This window comes from Corylus avellana, chromosome ca1, assembly GCF_901000735.1.
Source record: "Corylus avellana chromosome ca1, CavTom2PMs-1.0".
NCBI classification, from domain to species: Eukaryota; Viridiplantae; Streptophyta; class Magnoliopsida; order Fagales; family Betulaceae; genus Corylus; species Corylus avellana.
Window position 1 is genome coordinate 39,481,313 of NC_081541.1, and position 22,207 is coordinate 39,503,519.

General features: G+C 36.4%; 1 protein-coding gene and 2 pseudogenes across 12 annotated transcripts; 2 read left to right on the forward strand and 1 right to left on the reverse strand.

The window, feature by feature from the left end:
* The first annotated feature begins 10 nt into the window (after positions 1-10).
* On the forward strand, positions 11-6,885 carry LOC132167718 (putative disease resistance protein RGA1). 12 transcript variants are annotated; one of them, XM_059578735.1, is made up of 11 exons: positions 11-1,499; positions 1,616-1,892; positions 2,814-2,967; positions 3,131-3,612; positions 3,722-3,956; positions 4,040-4,474; positions 4,606-4,697; positions 5,049-5,130; positions 5,828-5,925; positions 6,098-6,193; positions 6,277-6,885. In XM_059578735.1, the coding sequence occupies exons 1-2, from the start codon at positions 56-58 to the stop codon at positions 1,699-1,701; spliced, it is 1,530 nt and encodes a 509-aa protein (XP_059434718.1). In that variant the 5' UTR covers positions 11-55; the 3' UTR covers positions 1,702-1,892; positions 2,814-2,967; positions 3,131-3,612; positions 3,722-3,956; positions 4,040-4,474; positions 4,606-4,697; positions 5,049-5,130; positions 5,828-5,925; positions 6,098-6,193; positions 6,277-6,885. The 12 variants fall into 12 exon arrangements, with proteins under 12 accessions (XP_059434718.1, XP_059434717.1, XP_059434724.1 ...); XM_059578734.1 differs by lacking the exon at positions 5,049-5,130 and having other exon boundaries at positions 3,079-3,612; XM_059578741.1 differs by lacking the exon at positions 5,828-5,925.
* A 2,050-nt stretch (positions 6,886-8,935) lies between these two features.
* On the reverse strand, positions 8,936-12,387 carry LOC132171961 (putative disease resistance protein RGA4; annotated as a pseudogene).
* Positions 12,388-18,413: 6,026 nt separating this feature from the next.
* LOC132171972 (flavin-containing monooxygenase FMO GS-OX-like 3) lies at positions 18,414-20,864 on the forward strand (annotated as a pseudogene).
* Positions 20,865-22,207: the final 1,343 nt, after the last annotated feature.

The window sequence follows — 22,207 nt, forward strand, 5'->3', positions numbered from 1 at the left end:
AAAATTAGTCAATCTCAGGCATCTTGAGATAGAAAGATGTGATAAGTTGGCTTATATGCCACGTGGGTTGGGGCAACTGACTAATCTTCAGACTTTATCAACATTTGTGGTCCACAAGGATCCTCTCTCTAGGCATAGCAGTGAGTTAAAAGAACTAAACGGACTAAATAACCTGAGAGGACACTTAGAAATTAAAAATCTGAGACACGGGAAAGATGCTACGTCAGAATGTAAGGCTGCAAATTTAAAGGAGAAACAACATCTTGATGCTTTGGATTTACGGTGGAGTTTCAAATTAGGAGGTGTCATTGCTTCGGACGATATTGTTGATGATGAAGTGTTATTGGAAGTCCTCCAACCGCACCTAAATCTGAAACAACTTCGTTTAGAAGGCAATTACGGTTCAAGGCTTCCGATTTGGCTTTTGTCACTCACAAATCTTGTTAGATTTCAGTTAGAGCGGTGTAAGAATTGCCAGTATCTGCCACCATTGAATCAACTTCCTTCTCTCAAAGTTCTTTGTCTTCTCAGAATGGATGCTCTGGAGTACATATCATTAGGCAGTGGTGATAGCAATGAGTTTTCTTCCTTTTTCTCCTCTCTTGAGGAAATCAACCTCCAATTTTGCCCTAATCTCAAGGGGTGGTTGAGGAGGAGGGATTCTTCTGTGGAGGTCAATAGTGATAGTCATAATTTTGTTGAAATAACGGAGCATCCTTTACTCCCTTCCTTTCCTCGTCTTTCAAAATTAGACATTTTTCGTTGCCCTTTGTTGACCTCCATGCCAATGTTTCCACATCTTGAAGAATATTTTTATATTGAAAATTCTAGCTCAAAGCCACTGCAACAGACAATGATGATGAATATGGCAACACCGCAAAGTCCAACGTCAACAGCAACAGCCTCCTCTTCATCCACTCCTCTCTCAAAATTGAAGTCTATACAACTGACTAGCATTGAGGATCTAGAAACTCTGCCAGAAGATTGGTCAAAAAACCTCACTTCTCTCGAATCTTTAAAGATATTTAGCTGCAATAGGTTAAGTTCTCTTTCCCCAGGTATACAACATCTCACTGCCCTGCAAAACCTGGTCCTTTATAATTGTCGTGTGCTTGAGCCTGTCAATGATGAGGATGGGATGCAGTGGCAAGGCCTTAAGAGCCTCCTCTCTTTGAATATTCAAAATCTTCCGAAATTGGTGTCTCTTCCGTTGGGGCTTCAACATGCAACCACTCTACAAAGCCTCGAGATTTCAAATTGTGAAAACTTGACGGCTATACCAGAGTGGATCCACAACTGCACATCACTTCAAAAGCTTGTAATTAAGGGATGCGCCAATTTGACATCACTGCCCGAAGGAATGCGTAGCCTAACGTATTTGCAGACGCTGAAAATTGAGGAGTGTCCCATCTTACTGCAAAGATGTGAGAGAGAAGCGGGTGAGGATTGGGCCAAGATTGCTCACATTCCAGAGTTAAAATTAACGTATCCAGAGTCAGGTATATACTCATCATTTTATCTTAATCCTTCCTGTAAATTGAAGTACCCACCTTCCTTCTTCTCCATCATTTTGTTCATTTTTCCCTCTCAGTATTTCTTGGTTGTTAAATTTCAGATGCAGAAGTAGCAGAACCAGCTAAAGAACAGAAGAAACAGAGGATTTGGAGTATATTCAAAAAATCTAGGGCGCTGAATGCATGATTCTTCACATATCAGGAGAAACAATTAGCCTCTATTCTTGCTCTTCCCACCAATTCACTGCTGTCATATCGAGCTAAAGGCAGTAAATCAAGTCACGGATCATCAAGATCTTTGCCCAGCCCTACACCATGGTGTGACGATTGGGCGTTGTTTGGTGGGACGAAGCCCAGATTGGTCTCTACACGGGATTGGTACCCATTTTTTTTTCTTCTTCTCTTTCCTGTTGTTTGGATTTCTTTGATTTTTTTTTTTTTTTTTATTTATATTTTTTATGCTCTCGTTCTTCTGCATTTGTGAGTGAAGAAAACTACATGTAGGCCCAACAAATAATCTTAGTGCCTGATAGAAAACAATAAATAATATATTAACTTTTCCTTTTTGTTATAATAGAAAAACAATAAATGCTTGAGCAAACACACAAACAATTAGGACTTCTTGTGATTTGGAACTTGAAACTGGCTAACTCTGAGTCGCTGACTTCTCAATTCTATTCTACACTAACAATTACAACTTATTTGCTTGTGTGTATTGGTAGCTTTTCCTCGTACTGAAACTAAGATAATAGGGCCTGCATCTATGTACTACTAGCTCTGTTTTTTCACTCTCTTTGAGTTGATTTGGTAGCCTCGAAAGATTATAAATTTTGATCAGATTCTAAATTGTTGAGATTATGCAAATTTTTCCATCCACAATCAAGTATACAAGTTTATTGATGCTTCATCAAAATTATGGAGAGCATTTAAGTTGATTTCAGTATCCATTGAGCCACAACATGTTCTTGGCTAGCAATTTGAATTAAAAAGTTTTCATAGTGGAATTATCTTACGGTTGTGATTTCTCTTTATTTAACATGTTAGGCATAGAGGCATTGTCAACACCAAGTCTTGTTAACCTTGAACTTGTTTGAATGAAAATAAAACTTTCTTATCAGTGATTGTGACTTTCTTTGGCTGAGTGTTAATTCAATCCTTTTAACATGGTTGTTTGAGCTTTGAGTTTTTCTTCCATTCATGATATTGCAAATTTCTTATCATGCTGGTCAATGCTGTATGAGATCCTTCTTCTTAGAAATGGAGAGTTGTAGTACCAATATTAACATTATGGCCATACAGGGAAAAAGTAGAAGAAGCATGTTAAAGCATACCACAACAAAAGCGGCAACATGAAGCCAAACATTGTTCCTAATTGCATTTGATAAGAGAGCCACATGATCTCCTTTGAAGTGGATACCAACATCAACTAGACTTGCAAGCTTCTGAATCTCAGGTTTTTTTCAATCTCTCATCCGAGTCTTTTTGGTTTGATTGCTCTGCTTTATGGGTTGAATCTTGGTTTGATTGTTCTGCTTTATGGGTTGAATCTGGGTCTGAATCTCAGGTTTTGTTGATTTGGGATTGTCATGCTTTTGGGGTTTTGGTTTCAATCTCAGGTTTTGGTTGATCTGGAGAGTGAGCTAGTTTTCGTGGGTCTTCCTTGGGTCCGTGATGGGATTGGAGGGAAAGATGCACTCTCTTGACTCGGAGGGAGTTAAGTTTAGGCTAGAGCTTTATGGGGTCTTCTTTGAGCTAGTGGTTCAATTTAGGCTTTGGGTGGGATTGAATAGTGGTTCAGAGAAAGTGTGAGAGTGCGGTAACATGTCTGTTGTCACTCCTTGAGTCAACCACTTGAGTCAAACCCTTGTCACGGCTATACCAAAGTGGATCCACAACTGCACATCACTTCAAGAGCTTGTAATTAATGGATGCGCCAATTTGACATCACTGCCCAAAGGAATCCATAGCTTAATGTCTTTGCAGAGGCTGAAAATTGAGAAGTGTCCCATCTTATTGCAAAGATGCGAGAGAGAAGTAGGTGAGGATTGGGCCAAGATTGCTCACATTCGAAACTTAGAATTAAACTATCCAGATTCCGGTATATACTCATCATTTTATCTTAATCCTTCGTGTAAATTGAAGTACACACCTTCTCCATCATTTTCTTCATTTTTCTCTCTCAGTATTTCTTGGTTGTTAAATTTCAGATGCAGAAGTAGAAGAACCAGCTAAAGAAAAAGAGGATTTGGAGCATATTCAAAAAATCTAGGGCGTTGAATTCATGATTCCTCTATTGCGTGATGTCAAACAAAAGACAGTAAAGTCAAGTCACCCATCAAGATCCTTGCCCACCCCTACACCAAGGTGTGCGAGCTGTACTGGGCAGGAGGATTGAGCGCTGATTGTTGGGATGAAGCCAGATTGGCATCTACATGGGAATTGGTATCCACCTTTATTTTATTTTATTTTTGTTTCTTCTGCTGCTTGGTTTTCTTCGATTTTGGCTTATTTTGTCTCGTTTTCAGCATTTGTGAGTGAAGAAAAGTGGGAATTGCGTGTTGTTGTTGTTGTTAATGGTGGAGTATTGCCAAATGAAAGAGGCATACGAGAGCTAGAGCAAGATCAGCTTCTGCTTGATCTTCACCGCCACAGAGGTTGTGCAAATGAATTTGGAGGAATTAATGCTTCGATTCAATTCAGAAGTTTGATGTTTTTAGAAAGAAAAAAAATAGAAGTAAAAATATTTCTTCTAAAAGTAGAACTAGAAAAAGATGCGGTGGTAATTTATTTGGTAAGTGGATTTGGAAGTCGATGCATAGAAGGATTCTTTGAGTTGAGTTTTGGTTAGAGTGAAATATATAAAGTTGCCAGGGAAGCAATGAAGTCACCTCAAACAATTAAACTAGGCAGAATTTGGAGGAATTAAGCGTCGAAATCACTACATAATTCTGCAGTCTTGGGTACGTTAATAATACATTGTCATGATGTAATTCTCGTCGAATCTAGATTGATCACATTCAAGTTTTTGATGTTCATGATATTTCAATAACTACAAAGTCTTTGATGTGGGTTTTTCTTTATATGAGTACAGGGCGAGTACTCTGAATGAGTGACCGTGAATCTTGCAAACTCCGATCCTTTTGAGGATGATTGGGTTGCAGTTTTTTCTCCTGCAAACTTCATGTAATCTACATCTCTAGCTTTATCAGTTTGTACAGTCTAGCTAGCTAGTCATTTTCCCATTCACAAATAAGATTGAATAGTATTTGCAACTTAGCCAATGCCTTTTCAAGAACAGAGTAATCTTTTTAACCAAATAATGGAGATTGTAGTTGTGGGACTAAAATTTCCTCTGTTAATGCATAAATTGAAGGGGTATTTTTGCTTTGAATTGGCAGCTCATCAACCTGTCTACCAGTGAATAAATTGTAGGATTTATCTTTGTTTTCCTATGTCTCTGTCTCTCTCTCCCATGGTCCTTTACTTTCATCCAAAGTACCAAATTCGAAATCTTAAAAGCAATTATACTTGCAGTTGTGATTTGATATCAAGGAGATAGCAAGGAACTTCTACAAAATGTGTCATCTTTGCTGAAATTGGGGGGGTCATTTTTTTGGTATTACTCCTGACTGATGTTTAATATAGTATGAAATAGAGGTTGTTGAATACTTGTTATTTGGGAGTTATTTGTTAATTACATTGGGATTTACTTTGTATACGTGTTTGGATGTATTTATTGAAACTAATTCAAATATTTGATTTAGCTAGTGCTTTCAGCTGTTTATTTACAATTTGATAATTTACTTAATTGTTTGTGTATTTTGGTAGCTTTTCTTGGTACTTAAACTAAGATAATGGGGTCTGTAACCATGCACTACTCTTTCTTTCTTTCACACTCTTTCAGTTGATTTGGTAACCTGGAAAGATTATGAACTTTGATCAAATTCTAAATTGTTGAGATTACTGAGATTCATCCATCCACAATCAAGTATATTGGGGATACTCTTATTTTCATATTGCATTCATCTTATGTTATAAATTATAAATCTCTGATTCTCAAGCATTGACAATTTCCATTAATGATTTATGTTCTATTTGAGATAGAACTTTCACAAGTTAGAATTTGTGGTAGATTGGAAGTAAAACTTCATATTCTTGTCTTAAATTATGGTCTTATTTAATATTCTAAATTCCGTTGCAGAGTTAAATCATAGATTAAATTTTTACCCGCGATTCATGGGGATCAAAATTGATTTCTGCATATTAACAATAGAAATTGTTCTTACTTGCATTTTTGCTATATATGTTTGCAGGTCAACGATGACTTTTCTGCTATGGAAAATTCATCACCCTGAAACGTTTAGCTGGTGGCTCCAAAAGAGTTTGGGTTCCTTATTTTCCAGGTGCACAGGTAAAGCTGAAAAAATATGTTTAGCTACAACCTGTTAGTTCAAGATAGGAAATGTCTTAGTAAGACTTGTTATAAGATTATTTAGATGATAAAGTAATGCCTCTTTTAATTATGTAAAGAATGTTTTGCTGGATTTCGGTTTCTTACCGATGATCTTGTTTTTTTCTTACAGTCATATGATGATGATAAGAAGCAAAGGAGACTCGAGAGATGGCAGGGCAATGTTGTTGTGAACTGATCACAAATGTTCTCTAGACTTCTATACATGGTTTGATCTCGTCTTTGTTATTGTTAGTTTTTGAATTGTCGAATTCAGTGATAAAATAGACTTGTTTACATTCCCGTCTACAGTTCATTCGGACGAGGTACAAATTCCAGATTCACAGAGACGTTCGTTTGCATTAGTGTTTGAAGCATGTCCGAACGAGACATCAATTCCCGATTCACTGAGACATGCTTCTGCAATGACGTCTGAATCTATTCTAAACGAGATGGTTTTCTAGACTTATAGAGATGCTCGTCTGCAAGTAGTTTGGACGCGCAGCATCAAGTTTCTTGATTTAGTTGTGATTAACCTAGTTGCATCCACACGAGAAAGGACCTCATCCAGACGCCAACTAAGTTATGCAGTTTTATTTTCATAGTTTGTATTCTGTTAGACTAGGGACTCTTGTAGTTTATATATTGGAAACTACTAAGCACAAAATAGATGTAGATTCTACGTGAGAATAAGTGTGCTAAGAGAGCTAAAACTGATCATGAACAATGCACGAAGCCTATCGGAGTTCCGGTGAAGGAGATCAAATAAAAGAAACATTTTAGAAGTTCTGGGAGAATTACTGCGGTAGCGGACAAGTGTGTTACTTGTTTAGTACACGAAATTGTCATTTGCAAATGTTTTGTTAAGTGTTGAAATTGTGTAATTTCTCCTTTTTTTATCGTAAAGTGATTTCTTGGGTTTGACTGTCCGAGAGTAGTTTTACTTTTGAAGAGTTCTTCAAAAGGTTTTCACTTCGTAACTAAATATCTGTGTCTTATTGATTTACTACACTTATATATATTTGGTAAATGCTTAAGTGATTATTAATTTTTAATTTTACATATCGTTGATAAACACCTATTTAACTCCCTATTAGGTGTAGATTGGGGTTGTACTAATGTGTGTGTGTATATATATATATATATAGTTTCCAGCTATGTTAGTTTCCCATGTATTCAAATGGTTGTAAATTTTGTTCAAAATTATGCAAGGGATTAGGGCCTTGTAGAATCGCCTTCCCATTAAAAACAGGGAAATGCTATTGTGAAATCATGTTATATCTTTAGCATTGATATATATATATATATAGTTTCCAGCTATGTTAGTTTCTCATGTATTCAAATGGTTGTAAATTTTGTTCAAAATTATGCAAGGGATTGGGGCCTTGTAGAATCGCCTTCCCATTAAAAACAGGGAAACGCTATTGTGAAATCATGTTATATCTTTAGCATTGCTGACAACATAACAAGTACCAATGTTTAGAATCATGTCATTTTAATCCTCTTGTGAAATGCTTGAGGCTTGTCATCCATGGCCTCTCAATGGCTTCCAATGAAGGGCTCATAGAGTGTTACTCGAGATGGAAAACTAGAGTAATTTTTCACTCATCACTCCCAATCTCTTTGGATGCATCTCTTTGTGATACAAGAAATATTATAAATGGATGGTATTCATTTTGCAATTCTTGTCAGAACTATTATTATATGCATGCTTGCTTTGTTGCCTTGGCAAAATCATCTGCTGATATAAACTTGTTATTACACTCACTTTTTACCAACTGACCTGCTAATTTTACAGATCATAGAGGGCTAAGAATGATCAATACTCAAGATTGAGGAAATAGGCATCCCGTTCATCAACAAACCATTATCCTTTTTAGGAAAATGACCCTTCCATTCACAAGCAAATCTAATCAGAATTTGTAATCTTTCTAGGCCACCAAATGAACCGAAAGAGAGTAAGAGAAAGAGAGAGTAGTGAATATTTGCAGGCTCCATTATCTTAGCTTCAGTACCAAGAAAAGCTACCAATATACATTAATAATTAAGCAAATCACCAAATTTCAAAGAAATAGCTGAAAGCACCAGCTAAATCAAATATTTGAACTAGTTTGATTTACTACATCCAAACAAGTAGCAAAGTAATTAAATCCCAGTGTAATTAACAAATAACTCTAAAAACAACAGCTCTTCAACAGCCTTTATATTTCATACCATGCTGTAGATGAGTCAGGAGTACTACTAAAAGATAACCCCCTGATTTCAGCAAAGATGATACTTTTTGTAGAGGTTTCCTTGCTATCTTCTCAGTTTCAAATCATAACTGCAAGTATAAATGCTCTTCAGATTTGGAATTTGATACTTTGAATGAAGGCAGAGGACCATGGGAGAGAGAGACAGAGAGGAAAACAAACATAAAACCTGCAAAAGCTAAGCAGCACAATAAATCATACTGATTGGTCTTCTGCTGTAAATGTATCTCTATATTTTCCTGCGAAAGCAATGTCACAAACAACATGGTTCTGAGTAAGATGAAATTAGGCTAAAAAGTAAACAATTAACTTGCCTCTTTATCTCTAGAGACAATATCGGTTGTAAAAAAAAAGAGGCTTATGAACATGAATTAAAAGATACGTATAAAGGCTTTTGAAGCATATAGAAAAGCCATTGGAAAATGCCCAATGATGTTCAAAGTCATCAAAATAACTTAGCTCATTAGTAATCTCCAAGGCAACTGCAAGGTCAATTTAACTTCATTTATACTTGCAAAATCATCATTCAATACACTTCATTCACTAGCAATCTTGATTAAGATAATCTTCCAATTACTATATATTGGACAATAGTAATCTTCCAACTAGCAGATGTAGTATTCTGGCACTACAAGTCTACAACCCAATAAATCATAGCAGTAGAGCTACCAAAACAAATACTAGCAATCTTGATTAAGATAAAATGATGAGTAATATACCTAAGCAATCGAAGATGCATGGATGTTTGACTTTTCTTTTTGCTGAGGAGGATACCGCAAGTCTAACTCTGGGATGTGAGAAATCTTGGTCCAATCCTCACCCGTTTCTCTCTCGCATCTTTGTAGTAAGATGGGACACTTCTCAACTTTTAGCCTTCGCAAAGAAGTTAGCCTACCCATTCCTTCGGGCAGCGATGTCAAACTGGAGCATCCACCAATTTCAAGCACTTGAAGTGATGTGCAGTTGTGGATCCCCTCTGGTATGGCCGTCAAGTTTTCACAATTTGAAATCTCAAGCCTTTGCAGAGTGGTCAAGTGTTGAAGCCCCGACGGGAGAGACACTAATTTCGGAAGATGTGTAAACTCCAAAGAGAGGAGGCTCTTAAGGCCTTGCCATTGCATCCCATCCTCATCATTGGCTAGCTCAAGTTCATGACAATTACAAAGGTGCAGGTATTGAAGGGCAATGAGATGCTGTATACCTGGCGAAAGAGACTTTAATCTATTGCAATTCAATATCGTCAAAGACTCAAGAGAAGTGAGGTCTTCTGGCAGAGTTTCTAGATCCACAATGGAATTTAGTTTTATACGCTTCAATTTTGAGAGAGGATTGGATGAAGAGGAGGCTATTGGTGTTGACGTTGAGCTTTGCGGTTCTACCATATTCATCGTCATTGTCTGTTGCAGTGGCTTCAAGCTCGCATTCCACAAGACCAACTCTCCTTCAAGATGTGGAAACATTGGCATGGAAGTCAACATAGGGCAATTCCAAATTTGTAGTGTTGAAAGACAAGGAAATGAAGGTATTAAACGATGCTCTGTCATTGATGTTACTGCTGTTATTTCAATGGATTTATCAATATCACTGTTCACCTCCATAGAAGAATTCCTCCTCAACCACCACCCCTTGAGATTGGGGCAAAGATCAAGTTTGATTTCCTTCAAGGAAGGGAAAAATGGTATTGGTGCCGACAAAGAAGAAGAGAACTCATTGCTATCACCATCGTTTGATATGTATTGAATAGAATCCAACCACTCAAGAACAAGATACTTGAGAGAAGGCAGTTGACTCAATGGGGGTAGATATTGGCATTTCTTACATCTAGATAATTCAAATCTAACAAGATTTGTAAGCGATAATAGCCAATTCGGAAGCCTTGAACCTTGATACAGGAATAAACGAAGCCTTTTTAGATTTGGGTGTGGTTGGAAGCCTTCTAATGATGCTTCATCATCAGCAATGTCTGAAACATTAACACGTCCTTTATTACTCCATCGTAAATGTAAAGCATGAAGAAGTTGTTTCTCCTTTAAATTCGCAGCCTTGCATTCTGACGCAACATCTTTCCCATGTTTCAAATTGAAAATCACCAACTCTCCTCTTAGGCTATTTAGTTTGTTTAGTTCTTTTAACCACCGCTATGCCCAGAAAGACAACCCGAGTCTACTACAAATCTTGATAACGTCTTAAGATTAGTTAGTTGCCCCAATCCACGTGGCATATTAGTCAAAGCACGACATCCATATATCTCAAGATGCCTGAGGTGGACTAATCTTTTAATGTCTCTTGGCAATTTTTCAAGTGACTCGCACTCAAAGAGTCTTAGTGTTTGCAAATTATGCAACCCAGTTATAGAATTAGGTAGTTTCTTGAGATCGAGGTTCCAAGAAAGATCAAGATATCTTAAATGCTTCAACTTACCAATAGAGCTTGGCAAAACATCAAGAAATCTCCCATGCAGATCCAACACGCGCAAGAACTTGGAACTTGAAAAAATTGCATCACAATCAACCTCATCCCCAAAGCTGCAACTAAATGTCCTTATCCTACTTGCTTTACACAATGAAGAAATATCTATATCATTACCAACAAATGATATGTGACGAGTTTTCTTATCAATGTCTCTCTCCTTAAGATTAAATGAGGTGATAAACAATCCTCCCACTGATATGGCAAGATCATGCATGAGGTCATGTATTTTGCATTGAATTATGTTACCAAACTCATCCATTTCAACTTCTTGAAAGAACGATCTCCAAAGCAAATCCATAAAATACTCATGACCAACATCTTCCAAGGATCGGTCTTGATCCAATAACTTGACAAACCCTTGTGCTATCCAAAGTTGAATCAGTCTTGATCTATCAATCTTGTAATCTTTTGGAAACAAACTACAATAAGCAAAGCAATGCTTCAAATGTGAAGGAAGTTGATCATAACTTAGCTTTAGAGTTGGTAAGATGTCATTTTCTTTTTGAGATATTTTCGAGAGTTCATTGTTCCTAAAAGACAACCACTCTGACTCAGGATTTTTGGAGCGTAGTAAACTTCCAATTGTTCTTATGGCCAGAGGGACACCTAAACACTTTTCTAGGATCTCCCTCCCAAGCGCTACGATGCTTGAATTCTCGGACTCTTGTCCTTTCTCAAACGCCATCTGCTTAAATAAAGACCATGAGGCATGTTCGTCTAAACCCCTTAAGGAATATGATTGAACAGTGCCGGTAATCCTTGCAACGCTTTCATTGCGGGTAGTTACTAATATTCTACTGCCTCTTGCACCGCCCATCAACAGTCTTTTCAAGCCAAACCATTTTTCATAATCCTCATTCTACACATCATCCAACACGAGTAAGTATTTCTTTCCATCGATTTTTTCCTTAAGATAACCCATCAATGTATCCATTTCAACAATTTCTGATTTCCTCTATGTTGCAGATTCTAAGATTTTTTCAGAAATATTTTTAACATCAAAGGTATCAGAAACACACACCCACATTTTTAGTTGAAAATGCTTTTGGACTATCTCCTCATTGAATATGAGTTGAGCAAGTGTAGTCTTTCCTAATCCACTGATACCAACAATTGGAAGGATGGAAACATCCTTTTCAACGTTGGACCCCATCAGACGGTCTATAACTGGCTTCTTATCAAGCTCTCGACCAATAACCTCTTCTGCAGGAACAAAAGAGTGAGTGTTATCCCTCTCCCTTTTCCCGACTCGTGTCTCCACATGGCGTATCTCCAACTGGAATCTCTCCCTACTTGCGTCAATGGTGTCTAACCTCTCTCTAATTGCCTTGATCTTATGGCCTATTCCAAGACGATAGACAAGTTGATTTGATTTGGAAAAAAAAATGCGTACCTTTTTGGCCTTCTTATCAAGGGTCATTATTTCCCTTCGTAGAGCTTCGGTGGAAATAGCATCCAGCAAGTCATCTGCATCATAAATGGCATCATTCAGCTTTTCGAGCCAATCTCTGACTCCATGGTTCCCTGCGGCCTGCTTCTCCTCCGCATCGAGAAGCACAGCTTTGATTGTTGAAACGGTGTTCATCAGGCTTTGAAGCTCATTTTCAACACCCCAGAGCAGTCCGATCTCTTTGGCTGCCAGTGAGCCCAAGGTTTGAATGATTCGCTCAGCAGTGCCAAAGAGAAGCCGTTCTGCCATTTCTTGAATGTGAATGAAGGAATGCTCAAAAGCTCTCTTGAAGATATGTTTGGTGTGAGTGAGTAGCGTCGCCAATATATGTCTGCAAACTGCATTCACACCAAATCAAATCCTCAATAATTATTTCTTAAAAAGTAAAATCAGCCCACATTTCCTCCCGAAAGAAATGCTTGAATCGCTGCGGAAAAACCTTAAACTAGCGTGACATGCGACTTTTACGCTGCGCTGCCTTGCTGTCTGCCATTTTTCTATTGAAGAAGTCAAACCTCGAGCACCATTTTCAATTCAATGATTTAAAGCCTGTCATGTTGGATTTAAAATTTGTTATTAGCAGCCATGCTCACCAATCTTTCCTTGATTCTTTCAAAGTAAATGCATGGTGATGTATTCGACTCTTCTATATACATTTTACATTTAAGAATTCCTTCAATACATGATAAACAATACTTCAAGCCTTTTCTCCTACTGACAGGCTTAGGGAGCTGGTAAAGGTTGTTGTAAATGCACGTTGATCGTCATTGCTTTTGTATTTTTCTTGGAGAGAACTATGATCTTCAATAGCTATTTCAAGAGAGCTTTAACCTCTAAAACACAGTAAACTATATTCTAAAATAATATTCACTTCATTCATTTGTTATTGATAGTTCAACTTTAAATAGAGAAATAATAGAATACCCTTTACAGAATAAACCAATTGGGTCTTGACTTCTAAGGCTAAGATGATGATTTTAATAAGAAAATAATCGAACTCTTTATTATTGGACTCTAACACAATACGGGACAATATCAAATAATTATTATCACATTATTCTCTTTCCTTAACAATTTCCTTAATTGTCCCCAAGAAAAATTCTAAAACTAATCTAAATGAAAACCAATTAACAAATAACAAATAAATAAAAACTACACAAGCCATAGCTCAGGCCATGTTTATCAACTCTAGTTGCCTTGCAGGTTTCCTTTCTTTTAAAATTTATAGGTCATGTATTCAACTCACTCACACCAACTCAACTTTTTATCTCCTACTATTACTGAATCTTTGATTTTGTTCATAAAATGTCTTCCAAATGGATATATTGTTTATGGAAGAGTCATTTTGTGAGGTAATTTTCCTTGTGAGTTGTGACCGTTAAAAAGGGAACATTTTACTCCTATGTGGTTAGGCCGGAAAAACATAGAACCTCCATAAATTTTAGGCAAGTACTTTTAAATGTCATTTTTATGTCTCTTTTATGTCCCTCCAAAATTAATGTGGCGTTTAAAATCATCATTTGATCAAAATCCAATTGTGATTTTAAAGACACATCAATTTTAAAAGGACACAAGAAGGACTGATATAAAAAGGACTTCTAACATTACTCATTTTAGGCCGTAATTTTTAACCTCCGAGAGTCATGCTCAAAGAGTGAAATTAACATATATGCTACACATTACCTCTTAACCAATCAGAAATTGCCATGTCATTGAATTTTTTTCTCACTTTTTCTTAAATTTATCACTTAAGTCATTCATAATAATAATAAATAAAAAAATAAAAAAATAAAAAACTAAAATCCAGTAAATTATTAGGAAGATATCTTTTTTGACTGAAAAAAAAATGAGAAAAAGAAAAAGAAAAATAAAACCAATTTGGCTATACAAGATGAGAGCGTGGAAGGTCTAGCATTAATTCATGATGTGGCACAATGGAATTAGGTATGGGCTAAACACATTAACACACAGCTTTGCTTCTCCTTGACAATTTTCTTGTCTATACTAATTGGAGCAGAGTTTGAGCAGAAAGCTGGTGCATATTGTCTGAGCTGCATTTTCATGGTTTCTTTGGACTTTTATACATGGTTCAATCTCTTCTGTTGTTGTTATGTTAGTTTCCCATGTATTCAAATAGTTTGTAATTTTGTTAAAGATTATGAAAGGGATTGGTGCCTAGAATCGCCTTCCCCATAGAAAAAGAGAAACCCAATTGTGAAATAATGTTTTATCTTTAGCATTGCTGGCAATAGAACCAGTACCAATGTTTAGAATCATGACCTGAATGCTTTAACATTATGAACTGATGACTTTGAAATGATTAATGTCAGGTTCTCTTTTGATCCTTTTGCTGTATATAGTGGATAACACAACGAAATTTGAAGAGAATACAATTCTTCATGATTTCTTGTATAGTGGCTTCCAACTACGAGAAGAGTAAATTAAGAAACAATAAAAAATATATATTTCTACTATAGGGCTTCCAACTACCATGATCCTTTTGTTGTATATGGATAGTGGAGATATTTTGTTTTAATTATATAGTGGTTTCTTTCTCTCCAAACATTAGGAGCTCCTCGCAATATAAGCATATTGACATAAAAATATTAGTTTGTTAGAGAGAAAGTTAAATGAATTTCACATTTCTATAGTGCATATTCTCACAAAACATATGTTGGCAGGCTCACTGACCAAGGGTTTTAGCTCCTATAGAGTTTTAGGAGCATGTGCTGATCATATGAAGTTATTAAGACTCTTGTTTTATTAAGTTAGTGGAGGAGTAATTCTAGGTGGTCTACTTGTGTCCTACTAAGAATGATGTGGCTATTAAAATCACCATTGGACTTGTGATTGATCATTATTGAATTTTGATTAAAGGGTGATTTTAATAGGCACACCATTCTTAATAAAACACAAGTAAGCTTTCTAGAATTACTCTTAGTGGAGTTATGTGCCTTTGTGTATATCATAATAGTTTTGTATTGTCATATATTGTTTTGCGCGACTTTGTGTTAACTATGACATTGATGTTGTGATACGAGACAATTTTTGTGAGTCTCAGTGATTTGACATTGTTTAGTGGTCTCAATGGGCTTCATTTAAAAATATAGTGATCAATTAATATTCGCGTTATTTGTGCCTTACATTCAATTTTTTTGGGTCAAAGTGATTGCAAGTATTTGTTAGATGTCATGCACCTTATCAATGAAGATATATAGTTGAGGGTTTATAACATCTTTTCAATAAACTTAAGGAGTTAAAAGTGAAAAAAATAAAAAATAAAAAATAAAAAATTCAGAGCGTTATTTGTTTTCACTTGTTGACTCATAAATTTATTTTACAAATACTATTTATTTTTTATACGTTTGGGCATCTACAGAAAATTTCTTAGGCAAATAGTAAAAGTTTGTCCTACAAATAATAAACATATATCGTTTTTATATTTTATTTATACATACTAAGAAAAAAGAATTGAAATATTTCAACGTAGAGTTCCAGTCTTGCCGACATCACATCGTTAGTATAAGTCACACTAATTTAGAACATTTCCCTTGGGACAAAGTTTTGCTGATTTTCCACCAAAAGATAAAGAAAAAGTAATTGTTTTAAGAGCCGGCCAAGATAAAAATAAAAATAAATAAATAAATAAAGTTTTAAGAGCCGGCCATGATAAAAAAAAAAAAAAATTGTTTTAAGAGCTGGCCAAGATAAAATAATTTTTTTTTTTATATATATATAAAAAAGAATTGTTTTAAGAGCCGACCAAGACAAAAAAAGAAAAAAAGAAAAAAAAAAAAGTTTTAAGAGCCAGCCGGCCAAGATAAAAGATGATGATGATGATTATTATTTTTTTTGACATGTCCACACAAGGGAATGGGAGGGAGGAATCGAACTATTGACCTCCGCTTCATTAGGTATGATTCACAGCCGATTGAGCTATTTCTTGAGAACAAAAATGATGATTATTGATGTAATGGCTCTGTTGTTTTTATTTTCTTTCTCCGGTTACTTGTTCATCTAATTTATAAAATTAAATTTAATCTAATACATATTCTAGTTGCAATAATGGGGAAGAGGAGCTATTTTATCTAATAAATGAAAGAAGACTGCACTTGTGTAACCTACAACGTATAATTTCCTTTTCAATAAATATTTAAATATGTAAACAATAAATAAATGGGTATACTCAAATCTCTCTCAAAATTTTAGAGTGATTTCAAATTAAATATTAAAATTTGAATATTTTAATTAAAAACCCATAATTTAAAACATTGTAATATTTTCTTGTGATTAACCGACGTTAATTTAGACTCACGGATATAAATGCATGATTTATGTTCCTACTTAACCCTTTCTACTCACAGCAAACATATCTTCTCATTTTCAACAACTTGTAAGAGCGCTTTTGAGCATTCCTTCACTCGCGTTCAAGAAATGGCAAAACGACTTCTCTTCGGTGTTGTCGAGGGAATCATCAAGACTTTGGCCTCACCGGCTGCCAAAGAGCTTGGACTGCTCTGGGGTGTCCAAGATGAGGTTGAAAGCCTGGCGAATACCGTTTCAACAATCAAAGATGTACTTCAAGATGCGGAGGAGAAATAGGCTGCAGGAGATCATGCTGTTACACGTTGGCTCGGAAGGCTAGAAGATGCCATGTATGATGAGGATGACTTGCTAGATGCTGTTTCCACCGAAGCTCTACGAAGTCAAATAATGACCTGTGATAAGAAGGCTAAAAAGGTACGCATTTTCTTTTCTAAATCAAACCAACTTGCCTATCGTTTTAAAATGGTCAGTAAGATTAAGGCCATGAAAGAGACGTTAGATGCCATCGACGCCGATAGGCATAGATTCCACTTGGAGGTACGCCATGTGGAGACACAAGCGGGGGGAAACAGGGAGAGGGATAATACTCATGGTTATGTATGTGCAGAAGCAGTTATTGGTCGAGAGAATGATAAGAAGGCAGTTATACACCGTCTGCTGGACTCCAACGTTGAAGACAAGGTTTCAATCCTTCCAATTGTTGCCATTGGTGGATTAGGGAAGACTACACTGGCTCAGCTCATATACAGTGATGAGCAAATCAAACAGCATTTTCAGCTCAAAATGTGGGTGTGTGTCTCTGATCCCTTCCACGTTAAAAATGTTGTTGAAAAAATCTTAGAATCTGCCCCAAAGGAGGAGAAACAAAAAACCATGGAAATGGATACGTTGGTGGGTAAACTTAAAGAAACAATCAATGGAAAAAAATACTTGCTTGTGTTGGATTATAAGTGGAATGAGGATCATGAAAATGGTCTCGCTTGAAACAAGTGTTGATGGGTGGTGCAAGCGGCAGTAGAATATTAATTACTACCTGCAGTGAAATCGTTGCAAGGATTGTCAGGACTGTTGAATCATTACCCTTAAGGGGTTTAGACAAAGACGATTCATGGTATTTATTTAAGCAAATGGCGTTTGAGAGAGGACAGGAGCCGGAGGAGAACTCAAACATCGTAGCCATTGGGAGGGAGATCCTAGCAAAGTGTTCAGGTGTCCCGCTGGCCATAAGGACAATTGGAGGTTTACTACGCATCAAAAATTCAGAAGCAGAGTGGTTCGCTTTGAAGAAGAATAAACTCTCAAAAATATCTCAGAATGAAAATGACATCATACCAATTCTGAAGTTGAGTTATGATCATCTTCCTTCACATTTAAAGCACTGCTTCGCTTATTGTAGTTTGTATCCAAAAGATTATGGGTTCCGTAAATCAACTATGATTCAGCTTTGGATAGTACAAGGGTTTGTCAAGTCATTGGGTCAGAACCCATGTTTGGAAGATTTTGGTCATGAGTATTTTACGGATTTACTTAGAAGATCATTCTTTCAAGAAGCTAAAATGGATGAGTTTGGTAATGTATATGAATGTAAAATGCATGACCTCATGCATGATCTTGCCATTTTAGTGGCAGGATCGATGATTGCCACATTAGATGATGATAAGGAGAGAAATGTTGCTGAAAAAACTCGTCATGTTCATCGATCCTTTCTCTCTTGTTTTTTTTTTTACAAAAACTAATTTAATCATATAGTTATACAACACTTTATTAAAAATAAAAACAAATTTTCAGGATCACATGATTCCAATTCAATCGTATATGGCTGTAATATTAGTGTTTTGTTAATAATATCATGTATCCTTTCTTTATTATCGTTGTCTGCAATTGAACCAATTAAATGGTTCCCTCTAACGACATATCAAAACCAAACCAACCGGGCGCAAATGCAATTGTTTAGCAATGTATGAGCAATCCTTAAAAGTGGCAGTGATCGGAGCCGGCATGGCTGGCCTACTCACCGCACGTGAGCTCAAAAGAGAAGGCCACCGGGTCATTGTCTTCGAGAAAGCATTAGCCTTGGTGGCACCTGGGTCTATGACCCAAGCGTCGAAACCGACCCTTTGGGTCTAGACCCGGCTCGCCAGATTGTCCATAGCAGCCTGTACCGCTCGCTCCGGGTCAACCTTCCGAGGCGGCTCATGGGCTTCTTGGATTACCCATTTTCGCTGAAAGGGGGTGGGGATCCGAGAGAGTTTCCCGGTCACGAGGAGGTGCTCCGGTACCTTGAAGATTTTGCCCGGGATTTCGGGTTGGTTGAGTTGATACGGTTCGGGAGCGAGGTGGTCCGGGTTGAATGAGCCAATGAAGTGAGTCACGAATGGGTGGTTGAGTTGAGGACTCGGGGAAGTGAGTCAGGGATGGAGGAGGAAGTGTTTGAGGCCGTGGCGGTGTGTAACGGTCACCACACCGAGCCAAGAATTGCTGAGTTTCCAAGTATCTTTATTTCTACTTTTATTTGCTTTTTTTAATGTTACTGGTATATTTATTTTTATTTTTTATTTTTATCTTATAACTATTCAACAATATTAACCTGACAATTTTAATTAACTTTTGGATTTTATTTTGGTAAAGCCAAATATTATCATTCTATTTAACATTTATTTAATATCGCTCAAATGGATCACGTCAGTATTGTTGGATGAATATTTGATAGAATTATAATATCTAATGTTTCTCTTTTATTTTTTTAACAATTACCGATCAAATGATTGGTTGGACTATCTTGTAAGATAGTTATGTGATAAAAATATGATTTCTAGCCTAAGTAGTGCTACATGTTACACTTGTAAAACAATATATTGTAAAAGAGTTGCACCATGTCTCCTTTGAACTTAAACATTAACCTTGAGAAATATTTTGTGATACATGAGTTAGGAAAAATGTTTTTTTGTATTATGTTACAGGCATGGATATTTGGCCAGGAATGCAAGTACACAGTCACAACTATCGAACTCCTGAGCCATTTCAGAACCAAGTATGTAAATGTTAGTGCTTTTATTTCTCCATCATAAAAAATTTCCCTACTTGTAAAACATGAATTAGCTTAATGCTGTATTATCCTATGCCAACATGTTAACCTTTTTGCCTAGAAACACAGTCTGTACTCTAATAGCCATATTTATATGCTAGTGATAATGCAATGGAAAATAAGGGCTTTAGAAGGAATGATTTACAAACTATTTTACAGAAAACAGGGTTGATGTATAGTTTTGGTCATTATTTTTAAAGACATTAATTGGGCATCATCTGTGTGCAAGCTGATGCATGCTAGGGTGCCTGAATAAATTGTGCTGCAAATTTATTGGATAAATTGTGCCTGAAGATACGGCTGAACTACTCTTACACTGTGTATTGATGCTTGCATACAATTGGAAAGGATGGACTCTTGCAAAGGTCTAGGCATCACATGTATTGAATTTCCAAACACTCTATCCTATTGAACTTTTAGAAATCTAGGAACAGATCTTTCTAGGCACTGGGACTCTCAAATAGATCTTGCATACCCCCATTCCATGTCCTGGCATATCTAGACATTGGCGCCTATTACTTTCTGAAGTGGCCATTTAAAATTGCTTTTCTTGATATGTTCTTAACATTTGCTTCTTCCACACCAGTCTGTACTGCTCTAGGCATTGACCTTGCAATTTCATGGCTTCACTCTAATACAAACTTTACCTCAAAATGAGGATTTAGAATTGTTAAAATATTAATTAACTAATTAAATTTAGCATTTCTTATGAGCTTAAGTTTTTAAGATAAATAGTGATTTAACATGGTATGAGAGTAAAGATCATGAGTTCGAACTTTGACTCTATAATTTATCCCCCTTCTCTCCCCTTTTCAGTTAATATTTCACGTGTTTAGCTTCACTTGTGAGGGAGGGTATTAAAATAGTAATTAAATAATTGAGTTTCAGCTTAAGCTTTTAGGATAATTGGTTATTTAACAAAAATCGTTAAGTTAAGGTGTGACCTTATTTCTGAAGTAGGTGAAATTCGTCTTGTCTGCTTGTTGCTGGTTGCATACTGCAAAATCACATGAATTGCTCCTTGCTTCTTAATTTTAATTTCATTCCTGTAATGGCAACTTGTTTCTAGCACTTTTCTTAAGAGCTGTAATGCAATCATGATTGACAGATTGTGGTGTTAATTGGAAATGGACCTAGTGCACACGACATCTTGAGAGAGATCTCCTCTGTTGCAAAAGAAGTTCATCAAGCCTTGCGAGCCTCAGATGTGCATTTTAAAAGGTTGGAAAATCGCAATAATATCTGGCAGCATTCAGTGGTTTTGTGCTCTCTCTACTGGAAAATCATATCTGACGGGCTAATTGAACAAACATAGCAAAATCATCTTTCTCGCACCTATGCATCATAAGCTCTGCAACTCGTCTAAAATCAACCCCACCAGGAGCGACTTTTTGGAACACTCTCTTCCCCTCTCCCCATACATCCATAGCTGCTGGGCATCCCCATAAAGCATGCAAGATAGTTTCAGGTTCTTTCTTACAAATTGGGCAAAAAGGATCCTTTACCACCTTCCTTCGAAGGAGGTTATCCTTTGTGGGCAGCAAATTATGGCAAGCTCTCCAGAAAATTTTTTTTGCTACACTTTGTATTGGCAACGTCCAAATCAGCTTCCAAAGAGGGCTATCTTTCACCTGTGTTGAGCACTCCGCAGTCGTCCTCTCTATCAATTCTTTCGCCAAATGATATGCGCTTTTAACCAAGAAATCACCCGAACTAGTGCACAGCCAAATCTGACAATCTGGTTGGTTTGTATGACTGATCGGGACGGTATTTATCCCTGCAATCTCCTCTGCTGTAAATAAATCAGCCAATATGTTTTGGTCCCACCACTTCGTCTCCTAGTTAATTAATTGGTGCACCTTGCTCTTTGGATCCATATGTTTTGGAGGAGATTGGATTCTGTATGTCATTGGCAATGGAATCCAATTCTCACCCCATATTGTCACCTGTTGGCCATTTTCAATTCTCCAAAATAACCCAGCCTCAACCAATTCTCTAGCTCCATAGATACTTCGTCATGCAAAAGATGGCTTTGAGCCCAATTTTGCCTCCATAATAGTTTCCCGTGGGTAGTACTCCACCCTTATAATCTGCGTAGTCAAGCTATCGGGAGATTGAAGGAGTCACCAACAGGTGACTCCAAAAGGCATTAAGGGTGTGTTTGCCAAAAGACTTGAAAAAAAGGGAGTGGACTAAAACTGTAGTAGATCTGATTGATATGAGATAAAACGTAAGAATCTTATGTATGAAAAAATGAAAAAAAATTTGTTTTGTAGTAATTTTTTATTTAAATAATAATAAAAAGTGATTGATGTAATGTAAAAATTAAGTAAGAATATATATTAAAGTGTTGTAAAATCAAAAGAAATAACAAGACAAAATAAAGAGATTGCAATATGTGAAACTAGTTCTTCAAGAACTATGTATGATTCTTCTATATTATTGTGTGTTTTACATACAACTCAATACTCCATTTTATAGGCATGGAATCATAATGGGAGGTTAAGGAATTTGAAAGGGGGAATATGAAACAAAAGGTTTAATCAATTTATTACATGAATGTTATAGGAATTCTAAAAGATGACATGAATGTGTAGAATTCCAAGAGATGGAACTAAATGGTCATCCACCAAATACATGAATGCATTCATAACACTC

Bases quoted from the DNA above. Each gene is read 5' to 3' on its own strand.
- LOC132167718 (XM_059578734.1), top strand. From the start codon at position 56: ATGCCACGTGGGTTGGGGCAACTGACTAATCTTCAGACTTTATCAACA. The intron at 1,500-1,615 runs GTATATACTCAT...GTTAAATTTCAG, and splicing joins ATTAACGTATCCAGAGTCAG to ATGCAGAAGTAGCAGAACCA.